The 23,884-nt window shown below is 41.8% G+C and overlaps 2 protein-coding genes across 5 annotated transcripts in view; both read right to left on the bottom strand.

Annotated features, from left to right (window-relative positions):
- The window catches only part of fibcd1b (fibrinogen C domain containing 1b), a 120,155-nt gene that overhangs the window by 84,664 nt on the left and 11,607 nt on the right, over window positions 1–23,884 (bottom strand). For 2 of the 4 annotated variants that reach the window (XM_079581644.1, XM_079581645.1), the window contains one exon: window positions 419–502. The exons of the other annotated variants lie outside the window; for them this stretch is intronic. In XM_079581644.1, the coding sequence (XP_079437770.1) occupies window positions 419–502 (84 nt within the window). The remainder of the gene's footprint in view (window positions 1–418; window positions 503–23,884) is intronic. 4 annotated transcript variants of the gene reach the window in all.
- Window positions 23,477–23,884, bottom strand: part of ptger4b (prostaglandin E receptor 4 (subtype EP4) b) — a 221,384-nt gene continuing 220,976 nt past the window's right edge. Inside the window, exon 3 of the mRNA XM_079581707.1 lies at window positions 23,477–23,489. The gene's annotated coding sequence lies outside the window, so the exon portion shown is untranslated. The remainder of the gene's footprint in view (window positions 23,490–23,884) is intronic.

Below are 23,884 nucleotides of genomic sequence, written 5' to 3'. Positions count from 1 at the left end.
AAGTTCATTAGTTTTACAGGAAAAAACATGGCGGAGCAAATTCTCTCACAAAGACAAGATGAAAATATTAAATTCAGCCAATAATGTAATAATAATACATCAATCAAACACATTAAAAATTGTTTTTGTGGAGTTTTCTCTAAAATGTTAGATGACCTGTTATTTTGTGGGTTTTGTGGGTGAATCGTTCAATCATTATTTATTATATCATTATCGGTTCCTACATGACAGCTGTTTTTACATTTGGCTGTGATCGACTAAAATGAACAATTGTAAACAATTAAAACTGGAGCTTTTCCAGATTGATATGACAGTGCTAATGTAAATCGCACCGTAACAACAATCTGGCTCTCGACAGATCAGTGATTCTCAGATTTCATTTGATTGGATAAAGCAGAGGGGGGGCAGCAGGCCTTACCTTGGCCGGTGTTTCCCTGGCTGTCTCAGAGCCTGACCAGCGGTGTTTGAGCTGGGAGGAGCTGGGCACACACTCACAGAAACTCTGCATGGACAAACAGACAGGGGCACCAGTGTTGGGGTGTGTTCCAGTCACATGTGCAATGAGGCACGCATGCACACGGGCACAGACACAGGCACCTTTCACTTACACATGATCCCTGCCTATTAAGCACTGCACTGCACGCTCGGATTTAACATTCACTAGATATTTGGACTCAACACGCTCACCAGACTCGCCGTTTGGGGAAACCGTCTGACCACTGTCATGACAACACCGACAGGAACGTCCAGAAGGAGGTGAATAAGCACACTAACTTTCTTACTTCTATGTGTTCATAGAAGTAAGAAAGTTTAAACTGAGAAACAGAGTGATGTAGCCAAAGTCTAGTTAGGAAAATCTCAAGTAATGTTCAAACAAATACAGATGTATTCTGGCATAATGTGAATTTGTTGATGGATGAATAATTTTGTGACAGGTTCCAGCATCATTGTAAATCAAAGACTTTCCTCCTACACTAAACAAATCTAAGTGTATCTATCAGAACAACATATTCTCCTCAGGTTATTGTGCTTATATGCAATATGTAAATGTTATCTTCTTGTTGTGGATGAAAAGATAATTTACACAAAATACATTTGTTTTTATAGAAATACTTACTAAAGTCTTGAGATGCATGGATTGTGCTGGATGACCAGCACAATCGTTAGTAGGCAAAATATTGTGTATCACGCACACAGTATATACTCCGATATTTCAGTCAATCAATCGAAGGTTTTGCATAGCCTAAAATCACAACAGCAGTTGCCTCACAGGGCTGCACTGAACACCAAGGCAATAAAACAGAGCAGTAAATAAGACAATGTAAAGTTCATATTTTTGTGGTTTGAACTCGCAAATTAGATGAAGATTTTGTATTTTTCAATGAAGGAAATGTCGGCCATCTTAACATACTCTAAGCTTTCCTGTTTTGCCGGACCTGCGTGGTTGTATTCCCACATTGCACTGTCGCAAACAGCGAGGCAACTTTGTACCACAGAAGGAGAAACCCCCCACCACAGCCTCACCTGCTCCACACCATGTAAACACAAACACATGCAGAGAAGCAGCAGAAGCCACACCAGTGAGCGGCTAACACAGAGTTTAGCTTTATGACAGAAGTTTACAAAAAGATGGTGAACTGACAAACGTCTGACCGACCTGCTCTGATGCAGCAGAAATCCTATGAAATGTCCGTTTGTTTAATAACCCTATATCTACAGGAGCTGTCGGATCTTTTTCTTTCTTATGATCACAAAGCAAAAGAGCACTTATTATGTTCTATATGCAGGGTTTCACTACTGACACCTACTGACAAAAAAAAAAAATCACAGACATAGCTTAATGCAGGTTTAAGGTTAAGGCATACTTTCATTATACTTTGTTTTCCTCTCCTTTTGCAGACTCGTTTACATATCGCTGCCTCAGGTTCTGCCTTCAGCATTAAAGGCTTTTATAAAGAAAAACAGAACAGCGATGAAAACCTTTGTGAGCTGCGATGAGAACAAAGTGGACGCTCGCCTCACCAGGTGGACCAGGTACTGGGCTGGGTAGGCCCTGCCAGTGGAAACACGCCTCTGGTAGATACATGAACGAGGGGAGAGTCCGATCTCTTGCCTAGTCTGACTAGATCAGGATTGCCCAACCCCATGTAAATCTGGACAGCCTAACCGAATCAAAGCTGTCCCCTGCCCCAAAACTGTCAGACCAAAAGGAACATCAACAACTCAACACCGTGTTAGCTACTGTGGAGATGTCGATCATGCCATTGTCCAGCAACGCCGTGCACATCCTGCAATCAGTGCCACTTTATCAATCACTGTCACCTGCACTGTGACTGTGAACGTCTATAATCTATTCTTTGCACTGCCAAATAGATATTTCTTTAAGTTGAACAATTGCACTCATCTTGTAGTAAAATCTGACTTTGTACACACATCACACATTCACTCCTATGAAAGCTCACTAATAAGCTCTATCAGTGTTCCCTCTATAGATGCTCTTTGAATGTGGGAGAGAGCGCAGAGAGTGTGCAGCGGAGAGGTGCTCGGAATCCTAATGAGGCGCCTAAGGGTCAGCGATAGAAATCTATGTCTGTTCTGCCTAAAACATTGCAGCTGTCTGAGCACACCGTGCACAGAGCGGCTACACAGATAGAATTACTAAATAAACACAGACTCCACGGTGATAAAACAAACTAGCAAGTCATGTCTACGGCCAGCTAAATGGAAATTCATTTGTATAAAAGCGCTGGCGTAAAAAACAGCCTGGGCTTTAATGTGCTGTGCATAAAGAACAACGCGCCATTAGAGATAGGAAAGGCATAAAGATAGGCCGCCATATCTGTCACCGGAGCAAACACATAGGAGGCAATGCACACATATCAAACAGAACAGGTCCCTCGCAGCGCCCGACCCCCCCCCCCCCCCCCACCCCCCCATTATTGCAGGCAGGCAGCACGTATCAAGGCTTTAGTGTGCTCATCCCCATCCTGCTATTGCTCACAGGCTCCTGCTCTCTTCCTGTACACACGTAAAGACAGTCTCATATCAGAGGAGCTCCACTTTGGCAGTGGTCCCGCTGTGGGCCTGATGCTTGGCACTGTTTATCTCACCCTAATCTCCACATACAGGCACAACATTACACTAAAGTAAAATATTGGGGCTTTTGATTGCTCGGATTAAAGGTTAAACCTGATCTGATAAGCTGCGACATCAAGGGACCTATATGACTACATGTACAGTGCCCCCCCGTCTGAAATGTATTTTCCTCACACACTGAATGCTGTTGTGCGGGTGTCGCAGCAAAATTCACCAAGGTGTGTATAAGCCCACTGTGTGCTAAGCCGCAGTGTGGAAAAGGCTTTGCATACATTCCCCCGTGGGCTTACTAATCATTTAACAGGACGTAGAGACGGCTGAACAGTGGGGGGGATGGGGGGGGGAGACACTCAGAGGCATACACAGGAGTCACCACTTTTATCGAGTCTTGCTCAAAGGTGCACTATGCAACTTTTTATGTGAAAATAAAAGTCGATATGAATACGTACTGACGTCTCAGTGACCCGGGTTAGTTGGGTGGTTAGTAGCGCAGGGGGGGGGCAGTTCATTTTCATACATGAGAAGCACCAACAATAACTCAAACTTTTTCTGCTCAACTTTATCCTTTTGTAGATTACAGTAAAATGTGTATTTTGTATAGCTGATGCCTTCTGTTATTTAGTGGGAATATTATTTTCTGTAAATATTTAGCCGTGTCAAGCCAAGCATGTGAGTGCATCATTATTTAGGTTATTCAACTTGTTTTCCTCGTTTACTCCGACCATCGCACTGAAAGCACCTCTGCGCTTCCTTCAAACGGAATTTGTGGGATATGAAGTGATAGCAGGGCGGGGTCTCCAGGTATATTTCCCTGGGGGCCAAAACATATCGGGAGTGTATTGCTGGGGTCCATAAACAAAAGCTCCAAAATAAAAAGGGGTTTTGATTAGGAAAATACTATTGAGGAAACTTTTTTGTCAATAACTGAATAATAATGAGCCTGGCAGGACTGTAGCCTCATAAAAAAACAGCTTACACTTGTATTGCCCTTTACAAGCCTGTGTCATAAGTTTCTGCTACACTGCAGTCATTATTTATTCGCTCCACACTCTGTGGTGATAAGCCACTAATGTAGGATAGACTGTCCACTTCTCACGTGGCTGTAATGTGTTTATATTCTGGTCTCTCAATATGTCAGTGCCCGGACTGCTGGACACACGTGGAATTTTGTATTTCCTTTCATTTAAGCAGCCCCCGAGTGGCTGGAGTGTGCATTCTTCTTTAAAAAAAAGGTGGCCCCGCGGGCCGGGGTTTGCCCAGGTCTGGTATAGCGCCTTTACTTGCTGCCCTGATGGCCTGTGGGACGCTCAGGACAGTAAGACATGCATATGACAACTGAAAATATTTTATCTGCACTCTTACTGGAATTAATTAATTTTCATGTTGATGTTTTATAGATCGATTTTTTCTGCTTTCTCGTAATTTTATGCAGCTGTGGAGCACCTTGTGTATGAACTGTGTTCCACAAATAAACTTGTCTTGCCCTGTAATATGACACTGGAATATAACCTGGAGGAGAGACAGAAATCGAACCACATTTCTTTACATCAATTCCCTCTCATTCGTATTGAACTCGCTTCAAGAACATAAATATTTTCACTGTTAAAATTGAGTTTACATGGCCCATAAACCTGATATGTTTGTGTGAAATGAAACAAACAAAAACACTGTTTTTAAAAACCTCTCATAGCCAGAAGGTTACGGCCTGTGCGGCTGAATGTGATGGAGGTGTTTATTCGCCTTTGTCTATATTGTGTTCTGCCGAGTTCACAGAATCCAGTCGGGGATATTTGAGAGTGCACTTCCATCGGTGTGATGGACAGTGCTTTTACTGTCTTCAAAGGGAATATTTGCTGCAGTGCCAAAATCTGATGAGTGCCCAAGTTAAATGCCTTTCAAGAAGCACCTGAACACTGGGTAGCAGCTAAGAAGAGCTATTTTAAGTAAACGCATTCTTTGTCCATTCCACTTTCAGATGTCCTTCAGAATTTCTATGATTACAGACAGTTTCTGTCTTTTTCTATTTAATTCTGAGAATTCATTACTACTGACTGGTGGCGTCTGCTTAGAGACTGAGATGGAGCTAACTCAGAGGGAAAAACATGGTACTTTCCCAACATACCTTATCAAAGCTGCCCTCTGGCCACAGGCAAAACAAACATCGAACAATGGAAGAAACATGAAATAAACCTTTTGAAATTTGAAAGACAGATTGTGTCAGGCTAGCCGGGTCTATACGGTAAAGCTTGAAACTGTGGATAAAATATGATTTAAAAACAAAAAAGCTTTTTAATTTTGGTACATTTTTGGATATGATCAAGATTATATTTAAGTAAGTGTGGAATGTACTAGATTATTAAGATAATTTGGTATATTCATCATACTAATACTAATAGTTTGATAAAATCTCATCTCATCTACAGATGTTATGCTACTGTATGTTTGGTCAGGACGACCTAGATGAAGGTTTTATCCTATTGTGCATGATTTAGGTTGACATACACCCTTGTCCAGATGTGCACCCCTCACACAAAGCAACAGCTTCGATATATGACACCCCTCCCCATAGGCTGAAGTGTAGATTATACATTTACCCTGCATGTTTCATGATATTAACAATACTCACTGTATATCATAGGCTTTGTGCTGCTTACAGCTGGAGCATGGGTCACTCTTTATAAAGGATATTGAAGATGTAACATGAAGTCAATAAGCTGGAACATATAACAGTGACCTTTTTGCTTCCTGTAGCCACTCAGCCACGTAGAACAATCACGCCGTCTTTTTCTTGTACTTTATGATATAAAGGTATAATTAGCTTAAAATACACATCCTATGCAGGATCAATGCAACATTATTCTGATCTATCAAGAATAAATAACTGAACAGATTTGTTTCTTATCTAAATGTATCTAGGCCTACAGTATATGTAAATGCAATGAATCTATTTGTCCTTGAGGAAAACAAATTGCCCAAACATGGCTTGCATCAGCAGAATCATGGCGACACATGGAGAAATGCAGTTCACCTTCACTCTAAGACAGAAGGAAGAGGATGGTTTAGCAGCCCATGGGAAACAAACCACAGAGATGAGTTCAATCCTGAGAGACAGATCACCTATTGTACCCTCCACTGCTCTTCTGTCCTTGAGCTGGAAGTCAGTCACTGTGGTCTGTCCCTGAGACGCCTGTACACACTGGACCAATGCACAAACACTGCTGGATTTGCTTATTTCTAGACCACACCGGGCATAAACTGTTCACCATGCCTGCTCAACTAACTAAAACATGTACAATAGGTTCCCTCTGGGGCCAGGACTCCCTTGGAAATGATACTCCTAATCTCAGTGGGACTTCCCTGGTTAAATAAATAATAAAATAACTCTACACACAGAATGACTAACAAAGAAAGGTTTTCCAGTTATTTCTCAGAGAGAGTTATGGCTCACTCTGAGTTTGAGTTTACAAATGCTGAGCATGGCAAGGCAAGGCAGATCGAAGCACAAAAGCGTCAGGGAACACACAGTAAGCCTTACTACAGTATCTGGCCAAAATTTGAAAATTGGAAGTATTTTGCTCTCACAAAACAGCTCTGTCCTGAAGGATCGGGACCGTTCACTATAACAAACATTCAGGGCCCAATCTTGTGTCTCAAAACGGAGACGATAGCGTGACATTTTGCGCTCAGTAGGAGCGCACTTTGTGATCTTGCCACTCTAGACTTAGCGCATTTAAGTGGGTGGAGACGCTCATTTTCCTCCAACCAGATCGACTCCGCGTCCAGGAGAGTGGTTGTGTGGGGTGAACATGTGCTTTTGATTTGCTTCGCGTTCACGCAAAGCGCGGGCCGATCCGCGCCACAGCGGACGCTGTTGCTCTTTTTCTCTTGAGACGTGAACATCGTTTAGCTCACGATGGGGTAAATAAAGTTTTTAGAATGACCTGTGAGAGCCTAAGGCTTAAGAAAGAACGCAAGACAGCGCAATGTAAATGAGGAAGTGAATGTCATCCGTGTTTCCATTAGTGCAGTCACCTCCTCTTGTGACGCCCCCTCACAGGTGGCGGAGGCGAATGGCACATATAGCGCCGCCACTCGGAAAATAATTCGCCAAGAGCCTGCGCCGCCCCGTGCGCCGCCACAAGATCTGGCCCTCAGTCTTTGCATTTTTAAGTTTATTTTATTTATATACTTTCACAACACCCCAAATCCTGTTTGCTAAATTTTCAGTAAGGGGTGTATAATGATAATAATGATAGAGTTTGAGCATCAGTGTTGGGAACGTTACTTTAAAAAAGTAAATAGCTATAGTTACTCACTACTTGTTACAAAAAGTAACTGAGTTAGTAAATGAATTACTCTACAATAAAAGTAATTAGTTACCAGGAAAGTAACTATTTGCGTTACTGTTAAAAAAAAAAGTTGCTATATGTCAAAGAATTTAGATTTTTTTTTTTTAGCAGTTCTGTGCAATGAGTAAAACAGACAAGTGTTTGTACATAACTTTCAAAGTACTATCTTTGTAATAAAAAGTGCATTTAACTCTAGCAAATGAATCAAACTCTCTCGACCTGAGACAACTGGTAAGTAAGTAAACAACCTGTATGCCAAGTGTTTTGTTCCGAGTGCGCATGCGCTGCCCCTTCCTTCGCTCTGACTCCCAGAAGGAAAAAGACCATATTTGGATTATAGCGTCACCACCACCCTTTCACAGGACACGTGGATGTAAAATCGGTCAATATTTGCTGATGAATACCCGTGGGAAAGACGGCTTTGGAAGGCGGCGGAGCTGCTACTTCTTGGCTATCTCCGCCTTTCTCGTGGACAAAACATTATAAAATAGGGGGGTAGGGGTAAGTGTTGTCATGTTTATACTCTGACATGAAAACTACCATGCAAAGGGACGAAACTAAAAATCTCCATTTCGACCAATGTGTGAAAAAATGTGTGAGGAATGTAGTCCTGCTATAACTCGAGAAAAAATGCAAACCATCAGTGCATCTTCAAAACATTTATGATCTTTTGTTCAAAATAAGTACAAATACATATCACTAAACAACTCGAATGCTGACGCTATTCCACATTGTGAATACATATGTTGCAGCGTCTGTGTATGTTGCCTCCCTTGAGTGGAGGCGTGCTGCTGAAGGATGTTGAATGAAAACGTCTAGCCTCAGCACCGGAGTATCCTGCATCATCATCATTACTTCCCGTTTGCCTGTCTGAGTGACTGATGTAATAGTTGGTGATGGTAGGTGTAGCGTAATTACTGTGGACCCCGTGGCGGATTCAATCTCTTTTTTTTTTTTTTAAACAAGATGATGAGCTTTATTCATTTGAGTTGTTTTGAGGTCACATTACATTGTTGCTACTCATCAATCTCTCATGCGTAACCATTTCTGCATCCTTTGAGCAAAACACCATTCCCTGCATTATAGCTCCATTCATGTAATCCACTCTTATTTGTAACCCAGTATCGTTTCAGAGCTCATGTGGCCCACCGGGACTCTGTGATATTAGACTATACAAATAAAGTTGACTCGCCTTGACTCAGAATTAAACTTTCATGATGCAGGCCAAACACAGTGGGCGACTAAATAAAACAGAATCTCCGCCATTACCGTGTGCTCACATTCAGCATGGGGTACATTACAGTATAATGGGGAGACAGTTATGCAAAGGCAGCACTTCAGTGACAGTCAGAAACATGGCAGCGCACTGTAGGCGGCTAACGTTTCCTAAAGGACCACACACGTCTCAAGGATTAGGAGGTAGGTCTGTTACTTTGGCAGAAAGCATCAAAATCCTTTCAACATTAAAGGTACGTACACACCGAACCGGATGAATCCCACTACCGCTTCTATTTGGTCGATTGTTTCTTGATTCTTTGCTTGTGCTTTGTTGACAGTGGAATAATCGCCTCTTTCCTCCCTCCTGCCACTCCCTGATATCATTTCAATATATGTGGTTTGGAGAGTCCAGTACCTGTCTGACTGTCCAGCATCATGTCATGATAAAACCCTGTTTAAAACATGTTTGTAATCTACGTTTTCATACGTTTATTGAAGCACTCTTAGCTACGCCCCCTTTTGGAGTTAAAAAATTGCATTGGTGTGTATGTGGAAACAGGGATCACTTCTCGTTCTGGGGGTAAAATATTCCAAACCAGAGTCAGAACCACAGGAAAATGGCCGGTCTTGATTACGGACACATCAACTCAGATTTATGTGGAAAATTATATGAGAGAGTTTAGCAATTACTACCATCTGTCAGGGCTCATTGTTGGGGAAATAGCTCCCCCTGGTGGCCGTGTATTATGCACTTTGTGACGTCTTCAATCGGTAAATACTTATTAAAGGAACAGGCCACCATTTTTCCATGCTGAGATATGTTCTTACCTGAGTTTAGACGAGTTGATGCGTACCTGCCTGGTCTCTGTGTGTGCCCTCAGTCACACAAAAAGACCAAAGATGTTGTTAGCCGTTGGCCTCTCAGCATATTCCTATAGCTCCAAACGGGGGTGAAGCTGGAAGTTACTACACTCTTCCACGGGCACAGAGACCAGACAGGTACATATCAACTCGTCTAAGCTCAGGTAAGAACATATCTCAGTATGGAAGAACGTCTGTTCCCTTAAACGTGCTCAGTGTTACGCCTGATTAATGATTGTCTGGGTTTTAAAACTAACATTAACGTTAGCATTAGCAGCTAGTAGATTAGCTGCTGAATGAACCATGAACCTACCATTTGCTCTCATAAGCTACAAAACGACACCGTAGGCCGTATAATTGAATGATAATATAAAAGTGACAGACTAAAAGCTAAAGCTGAAACATTGTGACATTATAAAGCAACCGGCGGAAAAGTTACAAAGGCAAATGTCACTGACAAGTCATGATCACAGTGGGTTTAGCTGCTCAGTTTAAAAACATTAACTATCTTTTCTGTGAATCATCTAAAAGAAAAAATCACTTCCATGGCTTCCTTTTCACATTCAACAAGTAAATGAAAAGTTTTTTTCATATGTGAATGAAAAGTTCTCAGACGACCTTCTTTAATCATTCATGTCATCATTGTACGAGAGCTTCTGTCATCCCTCAAAAAGGGGCGGTAACCTTTTGGCACCAATGATGTGACGTAGACAATACACAGTAATGGCCCACAGGGAACCACATTGTACAGTATGCACCTCAGTACTCAAATAAAAGAACCAATCGAACAAACACAAACTTAATACTGACACTACAAATTGTCCCGCATGTGCACAACCACCAAATCCATCTGCCATCCCGCAAACTACACTTTACATTACTAGTACTCCTGCTGCTTTTTAATATAGCTTCTGCTGTGAATCTGCTTCAATATTCCAGTGTTAGCCTTCTACATTTAGCTACAACTATTACGACTCATGTTCCTCTTCCAGCTGCTCCTTGTGACTAGCGAAGTCGCATAAGCCTTGCACATGCATCATGCAGGCAAAAAGACCAATAAGACACATCAAATAAGAATAGTTCCCTGCCCAACAGCTGCGGTTTTAGTTCAGTGAAAAGAAGCCAGACACTTAAAGGCAAGAAATGAAGAGCCGCCTTCTCCTTAGTGTATACATTTGCATTCATCCCCATGTTCATAAATAATGTAAGAATGTTAAAGATATAGTGTTCTTCTCATGGTGTGGCTAAGATGTATTGTTGCGCCTCCTCTCTTACATTACACTGGCCTTACATGTATGTGTCTTTATCGGCCCTTCTTTCTCACCTCATCTATCACTATGCATGGGTGCCCACATCTCGACAGTCTGACCTTGGTAAAGAGATCAGGTTCTGGGACTGATGGGCCAAGACAAATGCGGTCTTTTCCTCTTTCCCTGGCGTGATGTGTGCTGGTCTGTGTGACTGCGCGGGGCCGCTGTGTGTGCGTGACTAACGGATGTTTTGGGGAATTGCTATCGGGTGGTAAGTGCTCGTGGCTCCCTGGACCTTTCATGCGAAAACATACTGGACCCTTGAGGTCGCAGATTTGTACGGGAACTTTACTATCACAGGCCATAGTGATGGTTAACAAATAAAACATATATTTTAAGACAAAAGGGTCTGCAATTCTTCAACGCATTAATGTTGACTTTCAACAATGTGGACGCGGAACAACTTGTGCATTACAAATCTGTTACATCAATAAGACAAACACTGAGACCTTCAACTAAAGCCACACCATGTAACATTTTACCCAATAAATAATATTGAAATACAAACAATTTATTTTAGATATTTTCATCACTGAAAAATACCTCATAAATGTACAAACGAACTTGTGCTTTTGCTGTGAGCGGCTCAGCTCTCCAAAGACATGACTATAACTTTACCAGGAGTGGGTACGTCTCCAGCCCGTCTCCATGGAGATGTGACTAAAGTCAGCAGAGTTTTAGTTGAATTTTACTTTGATTACCCGCTGCAATAGTAGCATTTTCTGAGTCGAGCTGGCCATTAGGAACATGTTTGTGTTGAAGGCAACAGTATAGCCCAAAATGTTACGCAGTGTGCCTTCAAGGGAGACATCTAAATTATATGAGAGAAGAGTAGTGCACACCAAAAGCAGCAACAAAGGTGCAGATGTTGAGGAAAAAAAAAAAAATTATTCAAGATTATGTTTCGGCATCGCCTTCTTCAGATGACATGATGACATGTGACATCTAAATCATGACAGCGGCTTAATTCTACAGGTAAGGAGCAATAAAATGTCTTTAAAACAGAAGTTTCCCTCTATACAACGGGATTGAAGGGCAGGTTATGTTGGCTTTAAAGATGTTCAAAATGGAAATGTTCCCCCTGCATTTATGTTATTAATTGTTTTTCATCAATCAATCTTCCGCATCCTCTTCTCTCAGTAAGTAGTATTACACACTCACTCACATCCCTTAATCTCCTCTTTGGCCCTCCTCATAGCCTTTATCCAAGCAGCTCTAACCCCTGTATCCTTAAAGCAATATATTTGGTTCATCTCAACCACCTCACTCTTGGCTCCCTGGCATAATATGATTATATCCAGTCCATCCTATGAGCCGTCCCTCTCATGTTCTTATTCCTTCTCATAGCCTCATCATCTTATCAACTCGGCTACCTACAGTTCCACAGTCTATTTTCAGTGCCACAGTCTCCAAACAATTCAGCATCAGTGCTCTCATCACTGTCCTCCACACCTTTTGGCATTCTTGCAAAATCTTCACACTTCCAACAAATGCCTAAAATAGAGCTAGTGTGAGTGCGCAGTCCACATGCTGAGATTGTGAATGCAAAAGCACTTCACTGAAAATTCCCTCTGTAAAAGATACACTGTGAAAGGATGTACAAAATAACCCTACAGAGACAGTGCTAACTGACTATAGCCCGAAGAGTTGAACAAAGAATAGAGACAGCTCTAAATGCGCAGGTAACCAATGGCATGTGGAATTACTTTGATTTACAATGCACTTAAACCTTATTAAGTGGATCGTTTATACTGTATTACTGCACAAATCCTACTGTTAGATGCACTGCACTAACATTAATAAGTTATAATAGCTATAACTTATAATGCATGCACTTATCAGCACTACTATAGGCACACATCCACCTACTTATAAACACACTTTAATGCTGTTTGTTTTTACCGGCACTAACTTTGTATGGTTTGTCTTTGTCTTTTTTAAACTAATTCTGATTCTAAAACAATTAGCTTGATTACTTTTGTATATTATTTTATTTAAAGAGGGGGTATTATGCTTTTTTCAATCACATAGCACCAGTCTATATCACACTACAATGATGACGAAACCTTCTGTTGGTCTGTAAATGCAGTAAATTAGATTAACTGCCTTGTATAAAATTGCTCTCTCAAAATGGCTGTAGTGAATGTCTTGAAATAGGCCTCTGTCTCTTTAAGAACCTCCGACCCTTTCCGACACGCCCCCTCCACACGCTGTCTGTGGCATCAGTGGGGAGGGGGTTCTGCTGAGGGGCAGTGATTGGTTACTCGGCTGGTGACGAAAGCTCGGAGGCGTCTCCAGGAGGTGGGGGCGTTCCTAGGAGGACTCAGGCAAAAATGGCCGCCATCAGAGTTTTTACAGATTACTCAAAAATACATGAATGTGCCAAGGCAACACTTCAGGCATGTTTTTAATGAGGGAATGACATAATAACATGATGTAAAGCTTGAAAAAGTCGATTTTGCATAATACCCCCCTTTAATAGCACAAGTGTTATAGAGGCTGTTCAAAGTTCTAAAGAGATAAGCATGTGTTACTGTCCTGAGGAGGGGGAGTGCCACATATGATGCAAGACCATACGTCTTTTCAACAAACCAGAGCTTATGCCAACGCCATGTAATAGTTCTATAAAGAAAAAAGAAGAAAAAATAGTATTTGTGCAAAAAGTTAGGATGAAGGTCCCAGGGCCATAGGAGGCCAAACATAACTTCTACTAAAAACAGTCTGGTCAGGTTGGCCCATAGTGAATATATGTAATTAATAGCAGTAGCAGTAAGTGCTAGCCATGCAGCCATAGTACACTTGCAGCATGAATTCTATAAATACACATTAAACAAATAGCAGGTGCAGCGATATAGGAATAGCACAAACATGTTATGCTTAAATTCTATGAGGTAAGACATACATGCCAATATTAGAGAGTGAAAAATAGGGAGATTTTTTTCATCGGTGCATCAGCCCAAGGAACAATGTTCCTTTGCCAGGTGTGTGTGTGTAATACAATGTTTCTTGCCTTGTAGCTGATGAAGGAAACCTGTTCTGAAAATATTGTTTCTTTGATATTCCATAAATTATTCTGTTTTCCACTGAGGACAAATCGTTGAAAAGAGTACCAGAAGTAGAGAGACCAGTGAAAAGTCGGACATGCTCAAAAGTGAGGACAAAGGGACTGTAGTGCTGTAGGGCTGTCCTGTAGGGCTGTCCTGCACGGCTGTCCTGTAGGGCTGTCCTGCACGGCTGTCCTGTAGGGCTGTCCTGCACGGCTGTCCTGTAGGGCTGTAGGGCTGTAGGGCTGTCCTGTAGGGCTGTCCTGTAGGGCTGTCCTGTACGGCTGTCCTGTAGAGCTGTAGGGTCATCCTGTAGGGCTGTCCTGTAGGGCTGTCCTGTAGGGCCGTCCTGTAGGGCTGTCCTGTAGGGCTGTCCTGTAGGGCTGTCCTGTAGGGCTGTCCTGTAGGGCTGTCCTGTCGGATCATTCATGGTAAAGAGGCGGCTATAGAGCGATGACAGAGAGGCAGAGGCACTTCTTCTCCAGGTCGGGGTTGCCAGTTCATGCAAATATATCCCCCACTATCATACTTGTTTCCTTCAATGTAAAATTGGGGCTTTAGCAGGAGAAATGACTGACTGGAAGGGTTAAAAATCGGGAGAGTTGGCAAGTATGGGTAAGGTGAGTAAGGCTGCAACTAACGATTATTTTTCTATTGATTAATCTATCGATTATTTTTTCGATTAATCTATCGATTATTTTTCATGTTACTGATTATTTTTTCATTTAAAATGAAGAAAAAAACATTGATGTTTCCAAATGGCATGGCTTTTATATATTTATTTACTACTAGTCTATTTTCCCCACTTTTTAAAATGGAAAATGGCAAATGGGCTCATTCTCTCACTTCTGGCCCTGACCCACAGTTTGGGAACCGCTGATTTAAAACTAACTGAAACCTGCACCTGACGGTTATTTCTGTCTGACCACTGAGAATTAGCCTGTGAGTCGCCCAATTCGTTATAGACTGTGCACATTCAGAGAACCAGAGTTACTGTAAGTTACTGTGCTCGTGAGAACCATGTGGATTCAACTCCTCTTTGAGACAAAAAGGCCACGGACACGGCTTTACTCTCGTTTATTCATCAAACTACTGTCCTGATTCTCCGCTAGACACAACAAGAGAGTTTAAATGAGTGTGTGGCCGATGCCCCGAGTCCGCGCAGAGAAAACATGAGAGCTGCGCCCGGACACGGGGACGTGATGCAGCCGCGGAGGAGCCGCGCATGAGGCGAAACACCGGGAGACAGACGGCCGAGCGGGACACGAGCGGAGAAGTAGCCTACTCGCGTGTTGGGAGAGACGGGGAAGGCGGTCGGTCTCTCCTGCTCATTCACTTCAGCAGCCCGCTCCGTTTTGGTTTTATATGCGGCAAAGTAGGCGGAGAGTGCGTGCGCGCTGTCAGAGCCTGTCCCCGTAACAACGCGTTGATTAATCAGTGAAACAACACCGTAGTGTGACTGAGATGCGGGGCTCTTGCAGCCGGGGGTGTTTTCGTTTCACATGTTCGTTCATAGCCGTTGCGCTGTAGCCTGGCTAATGCCAGACTAAAATCACAAGTGATATTGCAGTTCGAAATGATTGGAGCGCACACAGCAGTCTGGCGTTAGCCAGGTTAGTTGCTGTGATATGACATTTGCATACATACATCATGCATACAACAACATTATTAGGCCGTTTCTGGAAATACTCCCACACTTTTGACGACTTTTGCCGTGCTTTTTCCCCCTCGCTCTCAGCGTCTGCATTACGCGCAGCCACGCTGGAAGTGAAATGTCAACAAGCGACGCGTCGACGCACAAAAACGGCGTCGACATATTTACGTAATCGACGACGTCGACGATGTCGACGCGTCGTTGCAGCCTTAAAGGTGAGTTATAGAGCCAGGCTTTTCTTCATCCTGTGTGTGGGTGTATGGTTTATCTATCAAGATTAATAATAATAAATTAATTAATTACAAAAGAGACACCATACATCATGTACATCCTCATAATCAAAACTGGCTGAACATGAGACAGCCTCCATGCCACAAAGTAAGTCTCTGGTGTTCTTCTCAAAAACAACTAAAACATGCAAATGTAGTATTCAAATCTTCTCAGTCACTTAACTATTCAGGCTTGTTTGCAGCAAAATGCAAACATCGCATCGAACACTTGTTGTGGTTTTTGTTAAAGAGGGGGTATTATGCTTTTTTCAGCCACATAGCACCAGTCTATATCACACTACAATGATGACGAAACCTTCTGTTGGTCTGTTAATGCAGTAAATTAGAATAACTGCCTTATATAAAATTGCTCTTTCAAAATGGCGTTAGCAAATGACTTGAAATAGGCCCCTGTCTCTTTAAGAACCTCTGACCCTTTCCGACACGTCCCCTCCACACGCTGTCTGTGGCATCACAACAACACTGCGCTCGTCGTCTCAACAGTATTGAAACTACGATCGGTGCATTTTAATTTTTATTGTTGGAAAGGAGCTACTGTTTATCACTTTGTGAACAATGGCCACACAGGATATTATTTGGAGACGAACTTTCCACACCGGACGCTTGGAAGAGGCTCTTGCCTGAAAAATAACTGCTGTTTGGAGGCTCTCTCTTTGCATCTGCCATGCCCTATGGATCTCTAACTATACCCCCATGGACGACACCAGGATCTGCAGGAGCCCATACGATTCAAAAGACGGACATTATCTGTGCAAGTGGACAATGGTTTTTCGAGGTTACCCCGTTAGCTTGTTATAATCGACTACAGCTCATTGTTGATGAAAAGTCTGCAATAAACCACAAATGTGTAAAGCCAGGCTCATTGTGTGATCATCGTAAAGGCTGCTTCGAGTAGTTGCTGCTTTATTGACATTATTTGTGCATAATATGCTGCCTGTTTTCAATGAATGTTGTGAAGGTGAAGGTTGTTAGCTTGGCGCGGCTAATAGTGCCTTAGCTCCGGGAGAAACCACTCGACTACGACTCACTGTAGATGAAATGTGAGCAATAAACTACAAAATCAACAAGCCCGGCTCAGTGTGTGATCATCATAAAGGCTGCTTCAAGCAGTTGCCTGTTTTAGTGACGTTTTCAATGCATAATATGCTGCTTGTATTCAGTGAATTTTCCCGTTAGCTTGACGTGGCTAGATTGTTAGCTCCGGGAGAAAGCCACTCGGCTATGACCCATTGTAGATGAAATGTGAGCAATAAACGTCCAAATCAACAAGCCTGGCTCCGTGTGTGATCATTGTTAAACGGTTCTTTATGTGTGTGGTGGTTTTATTGACTTTATGTGTGCATATCTCTCGTTTTCACGTGATGACTCGAGGTTTAGCTTAGCATTAGCTTTCTCCGGAGGCTCTGTGCATCATCAAGGCCCAGCGCAGAACCAGCCGCTGAAATAAGTGTTCTTGTCACCGGTTTTAATCCTGGGTGTTTAGGTAACAGAAACACTGATGTGTGTCTTTGTAAAAGTCTGCTGTGGCTCCGGTTCACAACACATGAAGCTAAACCTCCATGATGACTCTGTTTACGTCTTAGGGCTGGACACTGCGGGGAGGGGGTTCTGCTGAGGAGCAGTGGTTGGTTACGCGGCTGGTGACGAAAGGTCGGAGGCGTATCCTGGAGGTCGAGGGCGTTTCCTGAAGGAATCAGGCGTTTTATCCCTAAAATGGCTGCCATCAGAGTTTTTACAGATTACTCGAAAATACGTGAATGTGCCAAGGCAACACTTCAGGCATGGTTTTAATGAGGGAATGACTTAATAACATGATGTAAAGCTTGAAAAAGTCGATTTTGCATAATACCCCCCCTTTAAGAACAAAAACCTGAGAGAAACTGTCTAAAATGAAGCGTGAAGGTTTATTCACACAGGTTGTACAAAGATATTCTCTCGAGGCGCAAACAAGACACGGAATTTATAGATTGCATAGGTACTTTGGACAGACATGGCCCAATAGTGGTACCAGGTCACAGGATTAGATGACCAGAGCCTCTCGTCATCATTTGAAGGGTAAATACGTAGTGCAGTTATACAAAACAACACATGACTCAGAATCTATAACACACGGAAAAAGGTTTGGACTATATGAACGCCTAAATCTTCCCCTCCACCAATTCCTCGCCAACTCTCTGTCAAGTCACAAAGTGATAATGGCAAATATTACAGTTTCCAAAATGTATTTTTTAAATGAACACACAGCTGACGAAATTAAGCCACTCCATTAGGGAGACGACAGACACGAGATGAGACGGGGAGAGCACGGAGGGAGGCGGAAAGAGGAGCTACATGTTAGTGTTCCAAAGAAAGACACTTTCAAGGCAGTAATTATGAAACAAAAAGAAAGTAATTATTTTGCCATAATGCCAGAGGGCTCTGTGTGTCCTCTAATAGTGACGGCTGACAATATAATAGACCCCAGATGTAAGTCTTGAGTGGGTTTTAATTAGTCTTTTAATCTAAATGGCTTGTATTAACAAATTTGGGTTCTCTTAAAAAAATGGGTTGTCACAGTCTGTGATCCTGCCCAGAAAGACACCATTTTGATCAGTGCAAACCGGTACCACTGTGCTCTTCACACAGCCGGACAGGAAGTTGGAGGTATTGTCAGAAAGGAATTTAAGCCACTGTCATGTTTGACAGTTTCTCCAGAGGATCTGAGTCAGCTATGAGACAATTAGAGAGAACTCAAGTCCTGCACAAGAACTTTAGTGATTCAGTACAATTATGATACAACGTGTGTACATTTGGATGATTAACTTGGAATTATTATTATTACTTTAATATAGGGCAATTGACTATTTTTTGATAATTTTCACATACTTAACATATGGCGCCCCTGCTGCACATCAGTAAGTCTTCACTCAGCCAATCAGAAGAGCTCACCCGACATCACAGATCCCACCTCTGTAGCATTTGACCAATCAGCAGGTCACGCTCTCAACTTCCTGTTTTCTCTCAAGTCTGGCTAAATTCACGGTACATTTTTTACATAACTGTGAAACTAACCAAGTTAAGCTGATAAAACTCACACATTTTATTGGTGAATAATTGTGCTAAGTGATGATATATGTGTTGGCTTTGGAGGACAGAGTGAAATAAGTGAAATAAAGCATGAAAAAGGCAGGCACCATATTTGATCATGTTCACTTAAACCATAAGTTTAAGTGAGTTAAGTTTTGCCCATATTTGGACATGCCATTATTCATATTTTCTTGACAAAAGAACCAATAAACCTTAAGACTATGTTTTTATGTGATGGTCATTTATAGTAAATTTTGTAGGCAATATTGGAGGTGATTGACCCTGCCCACTGCACATAAAGCACAATCACATTACAAAAGCTCTTGCCTATGACGGTGTGATCATTCAAACATTAATATCACAAAACACGACATCTCCTGAGTAACAGAACCCCCCTGAGACCTGAAAGTACTTTTTGTATTTTCTATGTAAACCTTTTCTTCTTTTTTTTTACTGCTTAAAGGGCAATGAACGTAATATTGTAACTTCATTTACAGTATTTTCTTTTTTACCAGTTTAGGGCAAAGAACGAAATATGGTAACTTCACTCTCCACATTTTGAAAAATGTTACAACAGAGCTAAATTTGTGTTATGTCCCCCAATAGCACTCTTAAAGGGACTAACGGTGTTTAAAAATGTTAAAATTCAGTATTTTACTCCCCTACGTGTTCCAGCCAAGTCCTAATGTGTAGACTGAGCTCAGACCTGTTCACCACAACTGTCACTCAGAAAGGTGTTAATACGGGTCTGAAGTGCCGTCATGCACAAGCTTAATATAGAAGCTGCAGTTATGTGTAAGACCTGAGGTGGCAGTAGTGAGTATAAAAAAACAAACTTGCATCTAGCCCCTTTAAGTTGAAATTATTTATTTCAAAGTACTACAATGAGTTCCCCATAAAGGGTTTGGAATTGCACCTGATGAACATTTTTAATGAGAACTTGGACTTGTGACTTGAAGAACTCATGAAATATGTAACTTGTCTTCAATGTTGCAGACGCTTCCCCATTTTTGCATTTATATGTGAGTCTTGGTGTTTGTGAGACAACGTCTAAAAGCTCTCATGCTTTGACATCTGCAGCAGGCATTTTGCTGAATGTTCTCACACCATCAAGCACTGGTTTCTGCGAGATAATGATAGTCTTTTTGCAGCACATTGTGAAGTGATAAAGGGCTCTAAATGCCTTCTTTCACGTTCGCTAAAGTGACAAAATTAATGATCCATTATAAAGGATAAACCGATTTACCTTGTTTCTACTTTTCCTTGGGCACCCGGGTGAACACAGCTTTATGGAGAATGAAGTATTTTGTGCCTTGCACCTGTGGGGGAACCGCAGCGGGGAGTTGAAATGTCTGGACTTGTAATCGAAGGCTCAGTTGTGAGAACAGACAGTAGAAGGTAGATTTTTATTCTCTCCTTTTTCATCCAAGGCTCTGTCAACTCACATTTGGGCATTTCCATAACATTTCTTTTCCTACTCAAGCAAAAAGTCCTGTCTAGTAGCTCAGTCGTCTGACTGAAATCATGCATGTGTGCATTCCCAGACATTCTTTCTGTAAGACCCATTATTGAAAAAAGCCTCTTACTGACTGCAATATGCAATGACATTATTATGTCTCTGTCTTTGTGAGTCTCGTGAGTCAGCACTGCACAGACAAGAAAAAAGAAAAAGAAAAAAAAAACCTCAAAGCCTGTAGAGTTTTGCCTTAAAGGGGCTAAATGCAAGTTAGCCGTTTTATACTCACTACTGCCACCTCAGGTCAAACGTGTAACTACAGTTTCTATATTAAGCTCGTGCATGACAGCACATGACAGAGCAGGATTTTAGAGGCAGTCGTGGTGAACAGGTCTGAGCTCATTCTACACATTAGGACATGGAACATGTAAATGGAAATTACAATGGAAAATACAAAAAACTCTGTATAGTCCCTTTAACGTAAAGGTGAGGTTAGACCAGAATAATGGAATATTCTAAACCTAAAGAGCTTTATGTGGACATTTCGAGCATATTTGTGGCTTAGTACAAACCTGCTTTTCGGCACCACATTTGATCAAAGTAATGTCTGTGTATCAGTCTTATCGTCTATGTCTGCAGGAAACTTTATATATTATATATTATATTATCAATATTTAAAAAAACATTCATGTTGTGCCAAGCAAAAACCTATTCAGTCAATAAAAAATAAGTCCTGATATGCAGAAGAAGAATAAACTCGCCTTGCCTTTAAAGCATATCTAAAACTGGAGAAGTGCAGTTGCTTTATTTCTGACAATGACTATACAACATTATTGTTTGCTCTGGCGACCGTCAGTGGAGAAGACAGCAGTGTACTGTAATTAGTGAGTTATTATTGTTGTTATCCACAATGATTCTTAGAGTACTGGCTGTGGCAGATGTGCTCCAGCCGCTGAACGTGCGGTGGGCGGTTATGTTCGCCACCAACCCCAACACTCAGCTCAGCAGTTGACCTCCACCCTGCTCACAGCCAACTTCTAATTGTGACACGGCACATATGGCACACAATTATTCCCCGTAATCTGTTGCCACGGTAACGGCTGACCCAAATGGCCAGTGATGCTCCCTCTCCATATCCAGCTCTGTGTTTGGAGGCAGGTTTTTGCACTCTTTACACACTTAATGTGCCACGGATTAGGCATGTACATTATCGCTTTAATCTGCTCTTAAACCATTCAATCAACCCCCGCAGGGCTGGCAGCGTGTTGCTCAGCTGCATGTGGGCAAAGGCAGACGTATGTTTCACGAAGTACTTTACACTCGTCTACATATCAATATGAAATCTGTCATTTATACGTAAAGCCACTTGAATCCCCATCAGCGCCACATCTGCCTGAAGTGCACGCCTTTGTTATAGACACATCCACTGAAGGGGGCGAGACAATCTGGCCCATGTTTCCTTTCCTATTGACTTTTTACGGCTTGCTATTTAACTACACCAGCCTGGCTGCCACAATATTCTCTTTAGCCTGTAGTATTGGCGGTCCATGTTTTGCCAGGCCATAACATCACAGCTTCGTCTTTGGTCTTTCTGACTCCAGCAGAGTCATTGTTTCAGCACTCGGCTCCAAAGTGAGAAGTCAACACTTTCTGCACAAAAAGGCATAACTGTAAAACTCATTGATGAATGATTCAGAACAAACTAAATGACTTCTCCTCCCCTGATTCAGACTTTTGTTGATTGTCTGCAGGCGAAAACATGCAAAGAACACCATGCTTAGAGTCATATGATTCACTGTTGTGACCTCAAAAACTAAACTGGCCAGAAACTATAATATAGTCTCAGTGGTGACACAATGATGCCACCAGGGCCAAAAAGGAAATGTAATGGCAAAGATAATTTGTTTTGACAGAAAAAAATGTTATGAGCAAAAGAGACTTTCAGTAAATCAGTGGTTTTGAAGAAAAAAAAACATCATATTCGATGCAACTTATCATTTCAATGTGACAAAAAAGTAATCCCAAAATATGAAATCATATAAAGATATGCTGCTTCTTATGACCGATAATCATGGTGACTAAACTAAATGACTTGAGTGTCTTCTAACAGAGTAATTATGTGCACACAGGGAACAAGAGAAACCTCAGTAAAGCTGTGTCTTTTAGTCACAACAAGTGACTTAGGGTACTCGTATTTATATTGTTATATGGAAAATTAAATTGTATGTACTTGTATATACAAAATACTGGATCTCTCAAACTTAAATCTAATTTTTGTTTCGAACATGTATACAAGCTTCAAGTGCAACTGAGATGAAAAAAAAAAATGACCACAATTTACTGGTTGACAGACAGTATTGACCCCGCGGGGTGAACGGTATCAACCAATCAAAACAAAGGTCATGAATGAGCAGGTCCACTCTTTTTTTATCCACAGCCTTAGTCCTTATAAAGCTGTCATCAAACTGTCATGTGTACTGTCCAAGCATCTCCACCCCTGACCACAGTGGCACCACCGTGCTAAGGAGGAGGCTCTCTTCATCTTCAACACATTTACAATAAATCAATACAAGCTCAGGGGCTGCAGGAATAGTGTGAGGCGGATTGATTTTTGGGTATGTTATGGTAGCCGTGGAAGACATTCAATTTCCCAAGTGAGAGAGACTTGTGGAGGCAGTGAGGCTTTGAGATGCACGCAGGATTAAAGGGAAGCCATCATTTAGAGCTGTCTGTGATTATTATGACCATACAAATGTAATCCCATCACAATTAAAGGACCTACCAAGATATCGCCTGTGTATGATCTTTGAGAGAAGACAGACTGTGTAATGTGTGAAGGTAATGATGTATTGATGACGATTGATCAAAAAGAATGTTACAAATCATAAATCATCAAAAATATTGCCACCAAAATAATGTATGAAGAAGAATAGAGCTCGAATTGTGTTGATTTATGATGATGATGATTTCTAATCTGTTTCGAAGACTCCTCCATATACTGCCATCAGGTTGTGCACAGCCATGGCCCTATCCATAGGCGCCGGTTTATGTTTTTCCCAGTGGGTTCCCACTCAAAAAAATTACTGATCTCACAAACAATTCCTCCCAATTTTCCCCCAAATGATTCCCCATTGTTCACACATTTCTTGGCATTGATGAACCCGATATTGTGCATTTGCAGATCTTCCACAGATTATTGTTGTGTTTTAGGTCTTGGAAAAAGTATACCGTTCAGGTATCTGTATCGACAAACCAAGTATTGTTAAAGTACCGGTGTTTTAAAAAATGTAACGGTACCCAGCCCTAGTGCCCCGTAGCATCCACGGGATCGCTGCCTATGGCCCCACCCATCTGATCTCCCTCATTACTCTCTGAAGAAGACTGCAGAGGAATAACTCATGATTCTTAAGGTCTAGAGATGCAGCTATTAACCTTGAGACACTTGACTTTGTTGGTGCCTTAATGATGTCATTATGTTTTCCCCGTTAGCATAAGCAGTTAGCAGGTAGCTATTAGCAGGATCGGTAGGGTTCTTTGGTT

Source organism: Gobius niger (genome assembly GCF_951799975.1).
Source record: "Gobius niger genome assembly, chromosome: 2".
Classification (NCBI taxonomy): domain Eukaryota; kingdom Metazoa; phylum Chordata; class Actinopteri; order Gobiiformes; family Gobiidae; genus Gobius; species Gobius niger.
Note: the sequence above shows the minus strand (reverse complement) of the source record. Positions and strands in the feature narration are given on the sequence as shown.